General features: G+C 32.2%; 2 protein-coding genes across 2 annotated transcripts; one reads left to right on the forward strand and one right to left on the reverse strand.

The window, feature by feature from the left end:
- Positions 1–200: 200 nt before the first annotated feature.
- LOC132743135 (uncharacterized) lies at positions 201–2,989 on the forward strand. Its single transcript, XM_060731663.1, has 2 exons — positions 201–1,321; positions 2,067–2,989. The coding sequence occupies exon 2, from the start codon at positions 2,172–2,174 to the stop codon at positions 2,916–2,918; it is 747 nt and encodes a 248-aa protein (XP_060587646.1). The 5' UTR covers positions 201–1,321; positions 2,067–2,171; the 3' UTR covers positions 2,919–2,989.
- Positions 2,990–4,739: 1,750 nt separating this feature from the next.
- On the reverse strand, positions 4,740–13,482 carry LOC132743137 (uncharacterized). Its single transcript, XM_060731665.1, has 3 exons — positions 13,228–13,482; positions 9,593–9,912; positions 4,740–6,453 (listed from the first exon to the last, which is right to left on the reverse strand). Exons 1-3 carry the CDS (start codon positions 13,480–13,482, stop codon positions 6,024–6,026), a joined length of 1,005 nt encoding a protein of 334 aa, XP_060587648.1. The 3' UTR covers positions 4,740–6,023.
- Positions 13,483–19,595: the final 6,113 nt, after the last annotated feature.

Below are 19,595 nucleotides of genomic sequence, written 5' to 3' on the forward strand. Positions count from 1 at the left end.
TTTATCAAGTGTGTAATAGGGCTAAATGCTTGGCAATTATGTTTTTGTTGATACGCTGATGGGCAATCAGCTAAATTGACAAATAACTCCAATTTAGTTTTTGAATGTCTTGTAATCAACACAAATATAAATAACAAATACATAACAAGCTCCTTTAAAAGTAAATCTTGACATCAAAATTAATGTCCAAAATATTTTTCCATATTGAGGTTACTTTCTACAAATCACAGGTAATCCTGGCATAAATTTATTAAATATTTTCTAAGTTCTTAGTTTGAAGTCCTAATTCTTCTGTCTTTCATTTTTTCATTGAATACCATTATTGTATTGGCAATGGAACACAATGCCCTGGACAAATATTAAGCATGAATAGACTCTTACAGTGAGAGTCGTTTTAGATAAAATTCATTTATACAACAGTGAATCATACATAGTCATTATACATGTACCAATGAAAAATAACCATGTTTTAACCCAATAAAATTTTATAGTAAAATCTAAGACAAATTAAGTCCAGGTTAAAACATGACTGTAACTTAAATAGAAAGGAAAGAGGATATTTAGTAATAGAAAGAGCCCCGAAGCACGAGGTTATCTGATTTGTACGAAGGGGCGTAGCCCCCGAGTATTATAATCATACTGCTGAGTGTTTTTGGTGTTCTTTCTCTTTTGTATCATAGTCAAACATAAAAACACGTTCCCTGTCGTCACAATATAAAACCCCGGCAAAAATGAACCAATGAACGAGCATCTGAATATGATATTTCTGTCGCTTTCCCTTTCTCTGCCGTCACAATATGTAAACCCAAGCAAAAATGAGCCAATCAATGGGCATGCTCTGGAGTGCGGGTAACTTATACCCGCACTCCAGTTAACGCACTGTGCATGTATATGTATACGATTTAACCCTGACACATTTGCAACAGAAAGGTCTCCAAACTATGATACAATAATAGTTTATACAAAGTGTAATGTTCTGAAAATATAGGTTTCAATAAAATATTTTCAAGTAAATCTAAAAACAAGTAATAATTTCTGTATTGAACTTTTGAGAGAAATATTGTCACAGAAGACTTTGTGACAATTGTGAGAGAAAAAATCTGGTTTCATGCAAAATTATCGATTGATCTTTCCACACTTTCAGTGACCGCCAAATCAAGAGGCGGATGAAGGTTCTAAATCTGAGGCGGCGCAGGGCGGAAAGTCCGGTAGAAGATATAATTTCTGCTCTTCATACAGAAGTTGAGAAGAGTGGTCATTCAGCTGGCATTGATATGTTAAGGAGACGATTATTTCTAAATTTCAAGATAATTGCTAAAAGGTTAACAATTAAAATGGTTCAATTTAGTTACTGTTTTTGTTCAGAAATGTCAAATTTAAGAGAATTTAATTCAAAGCAAGTGAGGACCTTTCTAACTCATCTGATTTTTTTTTGAGCTACATGAAAACTGATCTAATTCAAAAACCATCATATGATCATCTTTATGCTATTGACATGATTGAGATATTTGAAATTTTTTACACGATTGAGATATTTGAAAGTAACTGACGTCAAAATTCTTTAAAAAGCCTTTGTCTCTTAAGTACATGAAATTTTACATGACTCGATATGCGCATGCATTAGTGTGTAGTCTTAATATCAATGACTGGATCTGAAGTTTTCATTATCTTCACTTTGATACTAAGATATTTCAAACTGTACATTCATTATTTGATTCAAAAAAACTAGTGCAAGATAGATACTTTCGGCACCTGGACACTCAGTATAAGGAACAGGTTCACTGAATCATTGCAAAATTTAGTAAGATTTCTTACAGATAACATATACATGGTCTCCCGAAGAAAACAAGTGAAACAAAGTTTACGTTTACTCAATAAATCAATGATAATTTACAGTATTCACATTCGACACAATCATTGCCATTGAATTATATGAAAATCTTCAAAGCTTCTCCATTAATTTGAATTTTATACGTCTGCTTTGTTAATCATTTGGTACAGTTTAAAAGAATGACCTTGTTGACTCTGATTGTTAGTGATCACACAGCAGTCCTAAATATTTTCAGGTCAACAGTCAGAGATGTAATTGATCTACTGGTACCAGGGTCACTTGCAAACCGAAGAAAGGGGCGTTTAATGAGAAGGATCAAAACCCAGGACCCAATTATTTGATGCATGTCGATCAGTACGATAAACATGCTAAATATGGCTTCTTTATCCATGGTGCCATTGATGGTTTTAGTAGAAAGATTATGTGGTTGCATTTGGGAAATACTAACAGAGATGGTGCAACAGTCCTGCATTTTTACTTGAAGTGTGCTCTGTCTATTGGAGGTATACCAAAATTTGTGCGGGTCGATGGTGGGACAGAAAATAGACTGATGCTTCAAGTCCATTCAATTCTCAGGAAAACTGAACCTGATCATAAACCATATTTCGTTGGACGTTCTGTTCACAATCAGAGAATTGAAAGGTGGTGGCAATTCCTAAGAACACATTTTACACAGTTCTGGATGGAGGTTTTCACAGAGATGGTAAACCTACAAATTTATGATTCATCTAATGAATTACATTATCAGCTGTTGCAGTTCTGTTTTACTCCTGTCTTAAGGAACAACATAAAAGATATTGTTGAATACTGGAATGGTCATAAAGTTAGGAAAGTTTCCAATTCCCAATGTCCTGCTGGTGTTCCAGAAATACTTTTCACTGTGCCGGAAGTATATGGCAAATCTGATTACAGACAACCAGTTGAGTCAGATCTGTTACTTTTCACTAACAGTATTCTTGGAAAACCACTGAATGAATATAGTTGCAGTGATGCCTATGCAGATATATGTTTACATTTGATGGCTGACATGTCATTGAGAATGCCCTATAATGTGTTTGAAGCTGTAGATCTTTTTGTGCAGCTTTAGTCAGTGATTGGTGCTTAAATAAACAGTTGATTAGTGAGTTATTGCATAAAGATTGAAAAATAAAAAAACTTGAAAAAGAAAATCTTATTTTATGGCTTATAAAATGAGTATAAAAGAATTGTTATTCTTAGCAGATTTGTAATGGAAGACCTCATTTTAGAGAACCAAACAAATAGTATCAGGAATGATCCACTTACTTCTAGCTAAACACTGGTGTGTCTTTGCACTTAGGCAATAGGCTTCGTTTTTAAATCTGTGAGATTTTGAGATCACTTATGTCTGTGTGTGTCTTTGTATGCATGCTACCCAATGTTTATGCAAAGTTGCAGGAAGATATGTCATAAAAAACAAAAGTAACCTAGAAAACCGTAGTGGTGCTAAAACTGAAACTCAAGGTAATTAAGAAAAACAACTGTTTTTTGAAACTGAATTTATTTTTTGAAATTGAATAAAAAGGATCCATCTGAAATGGAGTTACGACCGCTTAATTATTATAATACAATCATATACAATAATATTCTCCTCTGCAGATTCTACATACCTAGGGAAAAGTGTTAAACACTAAAACTAGAAATGTAATTTTGTCACAGCTTTTACAAAATTCGTTTTGCAGATTTAACATAAATCTAACATATGCAAAATATGCAAAGCAAAGAAAGACACTGCTGTAAGATCAAACTATTTTTCAAACTAGAAATGTGTCATCATGCCACTGATGCCCCTGCATGCAGCCAAAAATTTAGATGTTATAATATTTAGTTCCAAATTTGTTTGCACAAATTATTTTTTTCATTTTAAGTTCAAAGCCCTTAAAACTATTCAATGTTAACACAAACCATTTTTATACAATGTTAAAGGCATTAAAATTTTTCAGTCTTAACCTTTTGTAAATTGCATATTGCATATTTGTAGCCAAAAATTATGGCCACATACATTTCCAAAAAAGTACTGAAACTTAAAATTTCTGATTTTTTTTCCAAGTTCAAGAGGGATAACTCTGTCAGCTATCATCAAACCATGACCAAATTCGAAATTGACCAATGCATTCTTATGACATATCCATATCTTTAATTAGAGTTGAATATGTGAGGGAGATAATGAATGGGAACTGAAAATTTCCTTTTTTCAAAGTGAAAGGGACATAACTCTGCAAAAAATCGTTGAACCATGACAATATTCATACTTGACCTGTGCATTTCTTTGATGTATCCATATGTCAAATTTGTGTTGAATGTGTAATACCCTAGAGGAGATAATGAACAGAAACTGAAAAATTCATATTATTTTCAAAGTAAAAGGGGAATAACTCTGCCAAAAATCATCGAACCATGACCAAACTATGTATGGTAGCTCATGTGAAGTTTCATTAAAATCCCACCATTAGTTTGTCCAGTGACAGCTGGAGAAGGTTTTTCTATTCATAGCTCTGATGGCCATTTTGTCCACTAAAGCGAAACGACAAAGGAAGGTACTGATCACTCCTGTAAAGTTTGGTTGAAATACTATTAGTTTGACCTGTGAAGGGCGGACAAGCTTAATGCGGACAGACGGAGAAAGCAAAAACAATACACATAAGCGTAATAGTATGTCAATGATTGGCTAAATAAACAAGATATAGTGTAACAGAAAATACAAGAAAATATACCTCATGTATGGGTTCAAACTAATGATGAATAACATGAACGTCATTCTACATAAGCGTGATGCTATGTCAATGATTGGCTAAATAAACAAGATATAGTGTAACAGAAAAAAACAAGAAAATATAACTCATGTATGGGTTAAACTAATAAAGAATAACATGAAAATGATTCTATGCTATGTCAATGATTGGCTAAATAAACAAGATATAGATGAGATATGACTAGAAGCAATGGTGATCACACACAAGTTCTGTCTAATGCATAATCATTCTTCAGTCTTTCAAACAATGCAAAACCAGAAAAATCATTTAATACTACTTTTGACTTCACTATACCAAACTTTAAAACTATCACTGACCGTTTCATCAAGTTTAATGATATTTGGCATAACAGACTCTAATTTGATAGTGTTAAATTTTGATTTTTTCAAAAAATACAGCAAAGGAATGTCCACATAGTAGGTATATTGAAATTCATGGGTTAAAACTAATGATGAATAACATGAACGTCATTCTACATAAGCGTAATGCTATATCAATGATTGGCTAAATAAAACAAGATATAGTGTATCAGAGAAAAAACAAGAAAATATAACTCATGTATGGGTTAAACTAATGAAGAATAACATGAACGTCATTCTACATAAGCGTAATGCTATGTCAATGATTGGCTAAATAAACAAGATATAGTGTACCAGAAGAAAAAAACAAGAAAATACAACTCATGTATGGGTTAAACTAATGAAGAATAACATGAAAATGATTCTACATAAGCGCAATGCTATGTCAATGATTGGCTAAATAAACAAGATATAGATGAGATATGACTAGAAGCAATGGTGATCACACACAAGTTCTGTCTAATGCATAATTATTCTCCAGTCTTTCAAACAATGCAAAACCTGAAAAATCATTTAATACTACTTTTGACTTTACTATACCAAACTTTAAAACTATCACTGACCGTTTCATCAAGTTTAATGATATTTGGCAAAACAGACTCTAATTTGATAGTGTTAAATTTTGAATTTTTCAAAAAATACAGCAAAGGTATGTCCACATAGTAGGTATGTTGAAAATCAATAGAGTTTCTCATTTCAAAAAATTCATCTAAAAGTTCATCCGAGACCAGAACAAACTGACCCCAATGACTGTCAACAATATCAAGATCTACACCACTCTGAAACTTCTTGTCAACAAAATATCTAACCTTAACATTATTGAAATAAAGAGGTGTATAACCCGGTTTTGATAAAGATGATTCTTCTTTATTATCACTTCTCTTATCTGTTACAGATTTCTGTATAATGTTCTGAGCTCTAACCATTGTTAGGTCATCTTGGCTGAGAGATGATAATGATAAGGTACAAGTGCTGGCTTTCACTATTTGTAGCTCATTCTTGTGTGTTTCTGTTTCGGCAATGGCAAGTAATCCCCCACTTTCGTAACCAGTACTGCTGTCATCAACTCTCTTGGTGTTTGTCCTGTTTTATTGTTTCATGCAACACTAATCCCCCACTTTTATAACCAGTACTGCTGTCATCAACACTTCTTGGTGTTTCTCCTGTTTTTATTATTTCATGCAACACTAATCCCCCACTTTCATAACCAGTACTGCTGTCATCAACACTTCTTGGTGTTTCTCCTGTTTTTATTGTTTCATGCAACACTAATCCCCCACTTTCGTAACCAGTACTGCTGTCATCAACACTTCTTGGTGTTCCTCCTGTTTTTATTGTTTCATGCAACACTAATTCCCCACTTTCGTAACCAGTACTGCTGTCATCAACACTTCTTGGTGTTTCTCCTGTTTTTATTGTTTCATGCAACATTTCCACATCCTTTTGAGGAGTTAAATTTGGCGGCAGAAGGTCAAATAAATCATCTGAAGAACTGCAAAGAAAACAGACATCAAATATGTATCTTGAAATTTACAATGTCAGATATAACAAGAGCCACTGCCAGGCGGGGGCAATGCTCAACTTAATTACTTTTTCTAAAAGCAAACCCAAAAAAAACTGTTAAAAAATCAAAGAAAAAAGTTTTCCTTTTTTCTTAAACTTTAATAGGTCTGACTAGTCACATGTAATGTTTTATCCAAGTATGAATTCTTTCCATAAGTAAAGGACAATGTTAAGAAACAAGATATGTTTGTAAAACATGTATGCCCCCTATCGGCAGCCAATTTGTCATGTGATCAGGTTATTATGCATGACTTCTGACCCAGTGAACAAGCGATTAATAAGGGTTATCTAGTATCTACTGGTCATTTCTACTCACAAGGTAATAATTATTGTGACCCCATAGGTTGTGTGCAGCAATTAAAGTTATTAAAAATCTTACCAAATAATATATACATAAATTTTATGAATCACATAGGCCTCATTAATGACCAATCATCATACCAAGTTTGAAATTCCTAGGCCTAAGCGTTCTTTAGCTATTGATCAGAAACCGTTTTTACCTACAAGGTCAATGTGACCTTGACCTTTGACCCCTTGACCCCAAAATCAATAGGGGTCATCTGATGGTCATGACCAATCATCATACCAAGTTTGAAGTACCTAGGCCTAAGCGTTCTTTAGTTATTGATCGGAAACGGTATTCACTTTAAAGGCCAATGTGACCTTGACCTTTTACCCCTTGACCCCAAAATCAATAGGGGTCATCTGCTGGTCATGACCAATCACCATATCAAGTTTAAAGTTCCTAGGCCTAAGGGCTCTTAAGTTATTGATCGGAAAGCATTTTTACCTACAAGGTCAATGTGACCCTGACCTTTGACCCCAAAATCAAAAGGGGTCATCTGCTGGTCATGACCAATCACCATATCAAGTTTGAAGTTTCTAGGCCTAAGCGTGCTTTAGTTATTGATCGGAAACCGTTTTAACATACAAGGTCAATGTGACCTGGACCTTTGACCCCTTGACCCCAAAATCAATAGGGGTCAACTACTGGTCATGACCAATCACCATACCAAGTTTGAAGATCCTAGGCCTAAGGGTTCTTTAGTTATCACTCGGAAACCATTTGGTCTACAGACCGACAAGTGCAAAGCAATATACCCCCTCTTCTTCGAAGTAAATATAATAAAAAAACAACCATTAACGGTCAAGGACATTTACAGGTCAAAGTCATATCTCAATTATTCCACATGTCTGTTTCGTCACAAGTATTGTTTCTTCAACATATGACGAAAATCATACATACATAACATAATTATGACAACCAAAGTGCAAGGTTGTTTTGTCCAAGAATGAAAAAAAATCCATTGATTAATTACAAAGTTACAGCCAATTATAGCAGTATTCAGTGAAAATTACACAAACTGACCTTTAAGATCAAGTTCATACACGAGTCAAGGTCAATTTGAGTTTGATATTCATGAAGATCATGACCTTAAAGATTGATCAACATGAAGTTAATCCATTGATATATGAAAGTTATAGCCAATAACAAAAAAGAAGATAATTTCATTAAAACTAACTTGACAGTCAAGGTAAATTTAAAGTCTTGACCTTAATCCATACATAAGTATCGAAATGATGACAACTGATTGAACCAAATTCAATAATTTGACCTTGATGGCTAAGGTAATTTTAAGGTCAAGGTCAGTCCAACCTTATAGAAGGCCTTGTTCAAATTTATGTTTTGTCAAAGTATAGGGATACTCCATTGATAAATTATCAACTAAGTCAATTATAGCAAAAATCAGTGAAAATTCAATGAGTTAACCTTCAAGGTCAAGGTCATTAAAGAGCCAAGGTCAATTTTAATTTTATATACATGAACGTCTTAACCTAAAGGTTCTATTACAATATGAAGACAATCCATTCAATAATAACAAAATTATAGCAAGTCATAGCAAAAATAAGCTAAAAACAAGCAAAATTCAGACATTTAACCTTGACTGTTTGTTTGTTTGTTTCATTTTACGCCTTTTCCCAACAGTATTTCAGTCATATAGGCGGGTAGTTTCCTAACCATCGTTCCTGGAGAGTTAAACCAGTACTTGACTACCTTCCTCTGCGCTAAACATTTAACCTTGAAGCTCAAGATAATTTTTGGATGAAGGTCAATGTTAGTTTGCTTTACTAAAAGGTATTCCCAAGGGTTGTTGGGGCCAAGTATGAAGACAATACACCAAGAACTTAAAAAGTTATGATCAACATACAAGTTTGCGGGCGGCAAAGTCGACATGAATAACAATACCTCTACTTTTTTTAAAAAAAAGTCTAGCTAAAAAGGCATGTACCAGTAAAAAAGATTTCTTTTTGAATTCCCATGTGTATTAAATTCATATAATCTTTATAGGCAACTAGTAACTGTTCATCATGAAAGCCTAAGATCACTCACATAAGATTTTTGTTAATGTTTAAAATGCAAATATTTTTTCTAAAATTTTTAACCTGTGACTAGAGCTGTCATTGATTCAGTGTAAAACATATTGATGATATACCGGTATCAGATGACAAACATCAGCGATACACCAGTATATTGATAAATACTCCGAACTCCATGTATATAATTCTTTTTCATACCTGTTTAAATTATTTAAGTAAAATGAATGTTCTGTTCATGCAAATATGTTGTAGCCCTTTTCTAAATGACCTTTGCAACATTTTTTTCTGACCATATTTTGTAATGACTGCTATGAAATGTGTCCATTATGTAACAACAGATTAGTGTTAGACATGGCTACCTGCTTTTGTATAATTATGTTCTTAGTGAATTCTAATAATTTGTAGGCATTTAAAATAATATCAAAATAATCATTTTTTCTCAAATATGTATAGATTAATGATCGACAGAAAAATGTAAACAATACATCAATATCATCTCTATCGATGACAGCTCTGCCTGTGACATAATCGTTTACCAAAATACTATTCTATGAAAATACAGCTAAACATGTGACTTTACTAATGATAGACAAGGTTTATTCGCAATTTGATTGTGCATCTTACTTTTGAACCAAAGGTGACAATTAAAACATAGGCAATTATGATTTTAAGCACCCAACACTGCTTACCTTGACGTTTCAAATGTTTCTACAGCCAAATATAACCTTGTTGCTCCAAGATAAGCATATGATTTTACAAATGTTCCAACAGTAAATCCATCTGGATCAATTTTATGGTTTGAGTTGTCAATCAGAAACATCTCAATAGTTTTTGAGAGTTGAAATGCCTCACAGATATCATCAATACATTTTTCATAAGATGCATTCCTGTCTATGTGCAGCTTCTGGATGCCTCCTCCATATTTTCTGTGTACTAATGTGTATGAGTTGATACTGTCTTTGTACTTGACCCCTGCATGGATTACGAGATCTTTCTTCCCAATTTTGGGCTGCAAACAAGAAAATAATGCCTTTTGAAAAATTCTAATTCAGATTTGAACAGATGCAAGTTACTCATAATAGCAATAAAAGTTTGCTAAAGGTCTCTTGATGATAACAAATACCAAACTGTTTTCAGATGTTGTGGGTCATATATCCTTTGAAGAAATTGCTGAAACAGAATGGAAAAAGACATTCATCAGTAACAGTAGCTCACCATGAGCACTTCATGAGGCTAGGCTTACATCAGGCTAAGCAGTTCTAAGTTGCAACAATTGCAGAAACTTGAAAGAGAAAAATGAGACTTTTTAGTCCACATACATGTTATAGTTTCCACTAGGCCTACCTTTTTACAGACAAAATTATATCAAAAGTATAATTATAAATGTATAAATATCTCCTACATGCTAAAACTTTATCCTCATTTTAACATACCTTCTTCCCAGAGGCATCTGTTGTCATCTCTCTTTTTTTTACATTTTCCTTGTAATGATAATAGCCTTTCTTTTACATTGAACAGCAGTGTCTGAAACATATAAGCTGAAGTTAAAGGTAACAGTGAAAAACAGTGGTTAGCCTAAAATAAAATTTGAAATTCTTTCATATTAAATCTTTAATAAATCAACTGGTTCACTTAAATTTGAAAAACAAGCAATAGATGATATAAACATTAAAAAAATATTTTTGGGAAACGGATTGAGCGAATTATCTGAAATTTTGTACACAAATTATTGGTCCAGACTTATATGTACATCTAGTTGTAACTAGAAATGCGTCAATAGGACCGGGGTGCCCCACACGACACTGTTCTGTCAATATTATGACTCTAGGTCAAATATTTTTTGGACTACATGAGCCACAAGTTGAAAACTTAAAATCCCTTTCTTAGTAAGGGCAAGAACTTTACAAATACTGATAAAATCCACAAGCAAACCAGTACACATGCTGACCAATATTCTTGTAAACTTTCAGGCCTACAAGTCAAATACTTTTTGAGCTATGCATGAACAAGTTGAAATTCTGTAAGTCAAGGGCAATAACTCTAACAAAACTGAAAAAAAAACACATGCCAAGTCCCAGGTGCATAGCTTCAGTGCTGTTGATCATTATTCCTTTAAAGTTGGTTGATTCTAAACTCCAGCACTCAAGGAACAAATAACACAACATAATGAAACAGTTTTTATTTAGTCAAAGGCAATAATTTTACAAATACTGGATAAATCCACAAGCGAAACCCAACCTGCATATCTACATATGTTGAGCAACATCCTTTTTGAGTTACATGTGACACAAATTGAAAATTGCAATTTTTACCAAGTCAAGGGAAATAACTCTAAAAATACTAAATAAATCCACATCAAAATACCCAGGTGCACAATTGCACATGCTGATCAACATTCCTGTTAAGTACTTTTTGAGTTACGTGCAACACAAAAGAGAACTGACGGACGGACGGAAGTTCTCACAGGACAGTAATTATGTGGCTACTCTATTGTTCTCTCTATTGTTCTTTTTAGCCACACAAAAGAAAATAGCCACAAAAAAGCATTACGGATTGGATGACATCGAAGAGAAAGAACCGTTACCTATTGTCCCTCTAGCCACATAATTGCTCTCCTGTCAGTGTGGATGGACGGACGGGCAAGGGTAAATCTAAATCCCCCCCCCCCCCCCAAAGTGGGGACACAAAAATATGTTCTGTCCAGGGCTTTCAAGTGACATGGGTATCCCAGTTTTGACTCGATGCACACATTTGACTCCTGACAAAATCTGCACAAGAGTCAATTTGCCTCATGCGAATTTTTTAGCTATGCATCAATTATTACCTTCAATCCGCTCCTTATCACCTATCAAATCCTACATATGTTCAAATCACACTCATTTAAAGTGTCAGCTCTACACACACTGTTTATTGCATGTGCACTGGAGCGTGACTTCAGTTTACCATGCAATTTGACAGCGCTAAAAATAGCTCTACTGTGAACATCTGATAAGAATTAAATACGGAGGTGTCAATTATTGATTACTTTACAAAGAGTTTCTGAATATTGGTTATTTCTTTTTTATTTATTAAAATACCTTTTTAATTGTTTTACTATTATTTTTTATTATAATTTGTTATTTATAATGTTTTAACTTTCAGATCTGTTATATGTATAGTAAATATGTTTTATGTCTTTAATTTTTGTTATTGTCAGTGTTTTTTTTTCTTTATATAACTACTACCCTAAAACGGTACTGTTCCCAGTAGAAAATAGACATTAAAATTCCCAATTTCCAATGTTAAAATTCCCAAAATGGCTGTTCAAAATTCCAACAAGGCCAAGTAATTTCTCTGAAATCATTTAAATCCAACATATTCATATAAATCACCACTCAGTAGTTCTACTTGGACAGTGGAAGCTGTTAGCTATCTTTATTCAATCTTATTTGTAGCTGAAAAAATGCATTAAAAAATATTCCCTATGTAAGTCAAAATAACGCATTTTTTTAGATAGAGTATAGTTGTGAATGTGTGAAGACGTATAAAATGTCACTCTTGGAAAAATTCTATATTTTGTTGGATATATATGTTGGATACTTATAAATTTATATGGATCTACAGATAAGTTAATACTATTTCATTTGCTGACAATGACAGTTTAAAAAAATATTAATTATGAACTTATAAGCTAAAACAGAAACATCCTTTGTTCTCAATAAAAAAACGCTCACCATTGTATACATTTGAAAGCTACAATCCTCCCCGAGGGGCAATGGCGGATAGTGGATTACAAACGGAATCAGAACCTGTATTGTTAAATAATAATACCGAGGTGAAAAAACCTGTAACTAACACATGCAATGGACAAACTATTATAGTTTCTCCCGCTTGCACTCAAAGTATGAACCTTGTATGTTATGGAGATTCAGTAGCCAGTATAAAACATATCAGATTCAATGTGTCTATGCATTCAGACTTCTTTCTAAATTTTTCTCAGGAAGCTATAAAGTAACGTGTTATTAATAAATGTGAATTACCTACTGACTGTATTGTGTTACATCTTATTTTCTTCTGTGAGAAAATGGAGAGTATCAGATCTACATTATGGTCTAACCTGTCACATATGTTAGGCATACAACAGTTCCTTTTCACCAGCATCACAACGCTTATTACCTAATGTTTCTTGTAATATGTAAACCGACTTTTAAAACATAATGTTTCTTGTATCTTGTAAAGGCGATTTCCGCATTGATGTCAGCCATGTTTTGGTCCAAAGTTAAAGTAGGTCAAAATTCATACAGAAAAATGAACTGTATTTCAGTTTTTGTAAAGGTATACATACCTGCCTGTCTGCCGGCTCCGTCCGCTGCGGCTGGGACAGAAGATCTTCTGTCCCAAGCTGTGGGGAACTCTGTAGATCTGTAGATCTTTTGTCAGTCTGTTGTAAACCACATGTGGGGCAAAAATTATACTCGTACGTAATTGTCTGCCCGCATCTACATTTCTGAGTGGTTTTGCTGCCACAGTGGAAGCAAAAGTTATACTTTATATCTAAGACTTTGCCGCAATTTCGGCACGGTTTGCAATTTCCCGCCATTTCTTACGGTGGCCGTAAGTGGAATGTGTCATGAAAATCATAAAACGGTGTAACATAAGCAAATAAGCAATTTGGCAAATAAGCAAATCAGCAATTAGCAAATAAGCAATTCAGTTGTTGGCAAATAAGCAAACTGGCAAATCAGCAAATAAGCAATTCAGTTGTTGGCAAAAAAGCAAATTGGCAATTAGCAAATAAGCAATTAATTCGTTGGCAAATAGGCAAACTGGCAAATCAGCAATTAGCAAATAAGCAAGTCAGTTGTTGGCAAATAAGCAAATTGACAAATCAGCAAATCAGCAATTAGCAAATAAGCAATTAAGTTGTTGGCAAATAAGCAAATTGGCATGTCCCTACCGGCATTCCATAGGAAATAGTAAGTTTTGATAGTTTTAAATTACCAGTCACATGTCAAACAACGAGAACTACAATTTGATAACATTTTTGTTATCTCAGGTTTGTATGTATTTTCTTAAATGTATGAATGAATTGTTTTAGAGCCTGTCTGACTGTCTACTGTATTGTTTTGTTCCAAGTTTAAATGTCAACTTCACATGATACGGTTTTAATCAGTGATATGGAATATTGTATAAAATCATGTCATGATATAAAGATTTGATTAAACAAACATTAAATGCATTGAAAAACGTTCAAGTGTTTCTTTGTTTTTTTTGTTATTGTTTATTGTTTGAAATTTGTTTGTAAAATAAAACATTTGGGAACAAGCAATTATTTCAAAATAATTAATATATTTGCTCGTTGTTACGTACATATTCATGGATTCAATGTATTTATTCATTAGCCTCATCTGATTAATATTTTACATACAAAGGGTAAACATAATCAGGTTGGGTTTTTGAAAGACAGAGAAACAACATTTAATAGAATTTATACATAACATACATTTCCGTCACAGTTTTGCACCGCGGATATTATACACTTCTTTTCTAAAATAAATACCATCTAGATTTCACGTGGATTAAAGTACACTATCTGAACAACTTTTTTTATTCAAAAGGTTTTTCTTTTCATTCCTTCATAATTCATTTTCGTTTGTTTGGAAGAAATGCATGTGTGAAATAGGCTCTAGGATTGATTTTAATTTTATTTGTCTCGAGAGGTAATCATATCGCTTTGCCTTTATCATATGCTTTAAAAACACCACTAAACTGAGTATTAACATTTAAAATTAGCTATTTCAATTTTAAAGAAATATTATAAAGCTATAAGTTGATAAACACATGTAGTTCAGTTAGACAAAATCAATTGTTTCAGTTATTAGATTCTAATAACTTGTAAAATGAATGAAGAATTAATGTCAGTACATCTATGATGATTTCCATATCCACATGAAAAGATGAGCGTATAATTCAGAGATATCATGAAATCACGAATAATCCCGTTCTGTGTGAGTGCTGATCCTCTTTCTGTCTTAGTGCATTACAGTATATTATATGTCTTATACAAAGGAGTTTTAATTCTGAATTGTTTAACTCTGATTTAGAACGAAAAGTTCCACTTATACAATTTCTGTTTCTTCTGATATTTAAACTGTGCAGATAAAATTCTTTATATTTGTATACATTGAATCAAGAATAATGCAATGCAGGGTAGGTTATTTTTAACAAGGTCTGTAAGCATTTTCTAAATAATGTTAGTATAATAATATTGCAATTTAAATAAAAAAAAACTATCATAATTAAAGATGTAATTTTTTCTTCAAAAGAAAGCACATTTCACCAAACATCAAAGGAAAAAAACGAGTCTTCATTATCAGATTAAAAAGGAAGATTACTATTTAAAACAAATGTGAACATTTAATAGACGTAAATACATGTTTCATGCTGCTTTTTGCATAAGTGATGATCGTTTCTTGCATACTGTTACATAAACATGTAACTAAATGTACTAGTATAATAACTATAACTACATATACTAATGCGCTGAAATTTTGAAATCTAGTTTAAAATGTTAACAATCAAAAGATTAAATAGAGAAATCATAATTATTAAGCCTAGGTAATTATTGAATATTGGTGCTTATTATACTGCTCATTTGTGTAATATTCGACTTGACAGCGTGCTAAATATAAAAGAAAAGTTAACACATTACATTGTAAATAACTTGTGTTTATGATAAAACAACCGAGACAACTTAAGGGTATAACATATCCTCATGTGTCCTCAACGTTGTATAATAACTTTGTGTGAATTCATTTTTTTAATAATTGATGTGACTATATTACGTAATGTTTATTCACTGGTTGCATTGAAATTATAGCTTTGCTAAAAACGGAATAAATACCTCTCTTGGGAATTTATATATATCTTAGTTTAGTTCACGGTGAATCGGGTAGTTACATAAAAGCTATACAAGGTTCCGGCGGAATAATCGAGAAAATATGGTTTAGCCGCAGATTATAGTTATATCAACACGGGTATATTCTTCCGTCTATGCGGTCAGCAACCTGGAATAAAGTAATTTTATTGGCGTCATGTTCATGAGACAATTCAGCACTTCACATTAGGATTAATAACAAAAAGGCGTGGGATAAGGCGCACTTCAATAAGATGATGGTCGGGGGTGCCTTAATCTGCATCAGCGTTGATAAGAGAAAAGAATTTACTCAATTGAGTTAAAGTACTAACAGAAAGCGAATTTAAATAAATACAAAAACAAAAACAAAAAAAAACATTCTTTATTTAGAAACTGATGTTTTTCAAACAAATCCTTTTGATGCCTTATCTGAAACGTTTTTGTTTTCTGGTTTATCTAGATAGAAAATCAACGGAATTTCGATCTTTTTAACTTGATGTTAAGTCGTTGTTAAATGCTTAAAGACAAAATAAAAAGTCGATTACCTCATTCCAGAAATCAATAATAAGTTATACACACATTTTTCTTTGCTTTGCTCTTTATTAGTATGAATATTAAAGTCTTGTGTTATAATGCAGACGTTAATACTGTACTCCATATGCTTTCTTGAACGACAATCTTCTTACTTATCTTCACCAGAGAAATCACATAAAAATATACCTTGGAGCATATTTTACAAATGTAGTTGCAAGGAATCGTAAAAGAGACCATGCATGTTTTAAAGGAAAACTTTTTGTAAAATAGAAAGGATGTAAAGGTGTTTAGATAGTGTCTTTCAATCAACGGCAAATCTAAATTCTATGTATTGCGATATATAATTTCCGGTTAGCATTTTCTATTTCATGTTCCCTCTCGGTATAAGGAAAATACCATACTTTGTAACCGCTTTATATGGAAATACATTTAAAGATTTAAAAAAAAACTCATCATCAAGCCTCTTTTCGGAAGGTTTAAAACTGAGAATAATTTCATTTCCAAATCCTAGTAAAGTAAAAAATTATGTTGTTTTAAACAAAACGATTTATCATTCAAAATGATTTAACTTGAAGGTATATGTACATTAAGATTTTTTTCATAAAATATTACTTTGCATCCACAAACCTAATGACAAATATGGTTTGTATGTATGGTTGTTGACCTTGTTGTAAAGAACTACAGACTGAGGCGCATAAAAAATCGTTATGTAATATTAAATATTAAATCACCATACAAATGCGTATATTTATGTCAGGCACCAGACATTTTACTATAAAATTAGAACTAAGAATGTTAACCTGTCTGAGATGTCTTGGCAAGCTATGTTTACGGAATTTTTTACGAGATAGTGTAGTGACAACAAATCAATAGGCGATCTGGCTAAAGGTCACACCTATTTAAGTCATTTCTTACATGCAGATCTGATTACCATTGTAATTGTGTCGCCTTAATTGTGATTTGTATTTCCCCCAATAGCTATTAAGCCATGCATTGTCTGAAATATGTAAACTAAATCCTAAAACACCATAACACCAAACATTGCATTGCTGATATGACCATGTAAACAATACCGTTATACCCAGAAAATCTTTTCTATTCCTTCATGGGTACTGACATATATCTATCTATAAAACAAGTTCTGTTGACTGTCAACTTTTTAAGAGGAATCGGTTTTAAAATTATGCCAATAGTGTTTCGATCACAGAACAAATCTTATGCTACCATATCCGACTGATAACCAAACTACAAGACATTTGTTACTACCATTAAGATTGGCTGGAAATAACAAGAAGGAAATAAATAATAACCGTCTGTCATAATTGCCGTTATTGTAAACAACTATGTACTGAGTCAAATTCATAAGTATTGTGCTTAAATGTAAAACTAAATTGAATTTATTCATTAATTGCCTGGTCAATAGTGTGGCTTTAGTTTCAGATCCATTCACTGAAAAGGAAACTTGTTTCTGTCTATTTTAGAAGACAAATAGTTTGAGAAAAGGTCTAAAGTCGAATTACTTTTTACTTGGCATCTAAATTGGCATACTCGTCTCTTATTACAAGAATGATATGTGGCGGAGTGTTGCAGTTCCGGTCCATGTCATTTCAATGCATTTAAAAAAGGGTGTCAGTTACTGCTTTTAACATAATTGGTTTCTTGTACACTTTTATTGGATACAAATTTTATTGATGATGAAAGCAGCAAAGGAGAATGAGCCAAAGAGAAATCAAAAGGAACAATATTAACAAGAATCTCATTAAATTCAATCAAAGCAAAAATGTTAAATCGACCTTATGGAAATACGTAAATTTAAAAGATACTCGAATCTTTTGCTTAGAAAATTATTGAACTATGCAATAAACCTCTTGAAACATTTCCTGCTTGAACTTACAGTAATTAACATTTGGCGTTTACAACCGAGTCATAAAGAAATAAATATGCAATTAAGTAATCTTCTACTATTCATTTATAGATCGTATAACAATTACTTATTTTACATACAATAGGACATACGCTATGGTAACAATAAACTACTTTCTTGTCTGCAAATCAATGTATTTTGTTTGGCAAATAATTTGATACGAAATCGTTTACACCTGTCACAAACAAATAATGTCATTCAGTGCATCAATTAATACTTGTCAAATAATAATAGCTGGACCTAAAAACGTCCAGTGAGAATGACAAACCTTTTACCCCTGCATATGCATCGCTAATTGCATTTATCAATGGACATAAATCATTGTAATTTAATTTTTTTAAAAAATTTTTTAATTGAAATTGATTAAATTCCTTTATTTTGATTAATTGGTAAATTCTTTTATAAAAAATACCAATTCGCAACCCCAACAGTTAATAAATTTTGAAAATTTTAATATTTAATATTAACAAATTTAAATTTGCGATGAATTTAAAGAAAATAATTTTTGAATGTAAAATAATAGATTAAGAAAAATGTTTACAGTTATTTGCCAATGCCTTGTCATAAACTAAATGAGACACATGAACATATATATTCTAACTTATATTTTTAAAACATTAAACAATTAATTCTTTGACCTGTTTTAATAGCTATGGAAACATTGTTGAAAGTTGTTCAGCATAATATACATGATATCAATTTCCAAACTGCGATGTTTGTTTATAAGATGTTTTCAAAAGTGGTCTTAAAAACAGGATTTTGATGGTTAACTGATAAATGCTTCTTTGTAAAACGTTTCTTTTAATACCATCGATGTTTTGTACGGCGATTGTGTAGTAAAGTCAGTCGTATATCCATTGTTTTATAAATTGCCACAAAAACTCGGATATAATAACAAAGTATTGATATTAGATGTATACATACACGTTGAGCTTATTTGTGTACGACATTTTTTCTAAGATTGATAACATCTATTATAATAGAGCAATGCAAAATAAACAATTCACTGAGGATGATAAATATACTTTTTACAAACATCAACAAAATTAATGTACCTATGTAAGAGGCATGCTATCATTAAAACTTTTACCTAAACAGTGACATAATTACACTGACAAAATTTTCAATTTAGAAAAAGAATGCTTAAGTTCTTGCGAGCAATATATTTATTACAATAAATTGATTTGTACATAGTTTTTGTCTTAGCAGAAAATCAAAGTCTCTTGAGAGATGAGGACATTATTTTCTTGCTGGATCAATTATTGTATATGGTGCTAAATGTGGTGAACAATCTTCTAAGACATTATTGTGAATATAGCTATTTATCGTTATTCTCGCG

The sequence above is a fragment of the Ruditapes philippinarum genome, unplaced genomic scaffold (genome assembly GCF_026571515.1).
Source record: "Ruditapes philippinarum isolate M1 unplaced genomic scaffold, ASM2657151v2 ctg8789_1_1_1_1, whole genome shotgun sequence".
Taxonomy (NCBI): domain Eukaryota; kingdom Metazoa; phylum Mollusca; class Bivalvia; order Venerida; family Veneridae; genus Ruditapes; species Ruditapes philippinarum.

Bases quoted from the DNA above. Each gene is read 5' to 3' on its own strand.
- LOC132743137 (XM_060731665.1), bottom strand. From the start codon at position 13,482: ATGGCGGGAAATTGCAAACCGTGCCGAAATTGCGGCAAAGTCTTAGAT. The intron at 9,913-13,227 runs GTATGTATACCT...TCTTGTTTGCAG, and splicing joins CGGAGCCGGCAGACAGGCAG to CCCAAAATTGGGAAGAAAGA. The intron at 6,454-9,592 runs GTAAGCAGTGTT...TTTTCTTTGCAG, and splicing joins GAAACATTTGAAACGTCAAG to TTCTTCAGATGATTTATTTG.
- LOC132743135 (XM_060731663.1), top strand. From the start codon at position 2,172: ATGCATGTCGATCAGTACGATAAACATGCTAAATATGGCTTCTTTATC.